General features: G+C 41.8%; 1 protein-coding gene across 1 annotated transcript; it reads right to left on the reverse strand.

The window, feature by feature from the left end:
• Nucleotides 1-441: 441 nt before the first annotated feature.
• LOC131395677 (olfactory receptor 5AP2-like) lies at nucleotides 442-1,380 on the reverse strand. Its single transcript, XM_058527520.1, has one exon. The coding sequence runs from the start codon at nucleotides 1,378-1,380 to the stop codon at nucleotides 442-444; it is 939 nt and encodes a 312-aa protein (XP_058383503.1).
• Between the last annotated feature and the right edge of the window lie 367 nt (nucleotides 1,381-1,747).

Raw genomic sequence — 1,747 nt, forward strand, 5'->3', positions numbered from 1 at the left:
TGGGGACAAGAGGCAGTCTCTAAGCCCTGTTTCAGTCCTCTGGCCATATTCTAGTTCAGTCTACTCCCTATCTCCTGTCCTCTGTCAGTTACATGCACCACCAACCACTGAGGGAGTCACCGAATGGGGGACAAAATGGGGTCATTCCTCCTGCCACTCAGTATTTTCTCTTTCAGCTGCTTTTAGACTGGGTTTTATACCTCTGAACAGGGAGTTGAAATGTGATATTTGTTTATTTTCAAGCATAGAGGTTCTGTGGAATAAATGGGATTTATACAGAGTGATCATATTCCTCAGGATGCTTAGGACATTTGGTCCAACTCCACTATCAAAAAAATAAAAGAAACCTCATGACAGAATGAAATGGAGCCCGGGTCAGTGGAGGTGGGTTTGGTCACTTCTAGGTTCCCTCAGAGTCCTTAATCCCATGCTTTGATGATTCTAAGTACAAAAGTAAAAAGAGATTGCATTAAAAATTTTACCTAAGGAAGCTTTGACCTCCTTGTTTCTCAGACTGTAGATGAGAGGATTCAACATTTGGATGACCACTGTATAAAACACAGATACCACTTTGTCTTGGTCCATTGAGTAGCTGGAGCTGGGGCGCAGATACATGAACAGGATTGTGCCAAAGAAGATGGTGACCACCATCAAGTGGGAAGCACAGGTGGAAAAGGCTTTGCGCCTCCCCTCAGCAGAATGGATCCTCAAGATGGCAATGAGGACGTAGAGATAAGAAATTACAATAATCACAAGGCAGCTCAGCTCATTAAAACTGGCAAAAGCAAAAATGACAATCTCATTGACATGTGTATCAGAACAAGAGAGTTTCAGGAGGGGTGGAGTGTCACAGAAAAAGTGGTTGATGACATTTGAGTGGCAGAAAGACAGTTGGAAGGTGAAGCCAGTGTGAATGGCAGCATTCATAAAGCCTGCAAGGTATGTGGCCAACACCAGGAGGACGTTAAGATGGGGGGACATAGTGACTGTGTAAAGGAGAGGCTTGCAAATGGCCACGTAACGGTCATAGGCCATCACGGCCAACAGGAAGCCCTCAATGCCAGCAAAGGAACCAAAAAAGAAGAATTGTGAGGCACATTCATTAAATGAAATGACTGGGTTCTCCACCCACAAATTCACTAGCATCTTAGGGCTAACAACAGAAGAATAACAAAAGTCAACAAGGGACAAGTTACTGAGGAAAAAGTACATTGGAGTGTGGAGACGTGGGTCAGTCTTGATTAATAGGATCATGCCAAGATTGCCAAGCACAGTGATCATATAGACAACTAGAAACACCAGAAAAAGAAGGCACTGTAGCTCTGGATGATCCCTGAATCCCAGGAGAATAAATTCAGTCACTGTTGTGTGGTTGCTCATACCTTTGTCTCAGAATGGATGATTCATTTGCTAGGATAAGAAAGAAACCGAGAAAGTAAATTGTACAAAAAAATACCAGAAAAATCATAATTCATTCTCTGCTAAAAGTAAGATTACTTCTAAGACGTCCTGACAACATGTGTATTAAACCTCTTTATTTTCTTATTATAGTAAAAAGAAGACAAGAGTCCTTAAGTTAACTCAGTAATCTATTTTATTTAAAAATGAATGTGTGTGTGTGTGTGTGTGTGTGTGTGTGGCGGGGGTGATGATCAACTGCTATTTGTCCATATCCTAACTTAACTCCCACCTTTTCTCTCATCCTCCCTTGATCCTTTTTCTTTCACCATCTATCATAGAATCCAAT

This window comes from Diceros bicornis, chromosome 31 (assembly GCF_020826845.1).
Source record: "Diceros bicornis minor isolate mBicDic1 chromosome 31, mDicBic1.mat.cur, whole genome shotgun sequence".
Classification (NCBI taxonomy): domain Eukaryota; kingdom Metazoa; phylum Chordata; class Mammalia; order Perissodactyla; family Rhinocerotidae; genus Diceros; species Diceros bicornis.

What these genes read in the sequence shown, in the direction of transcription:
- LOC131395677 (XM_058527520.1), bottom strand. Translation starts at nt 1,380, where the DNA reads ATGAGCAACCACACAACAGTGACTGAATTTATTCTCCTGGGATTCAGG.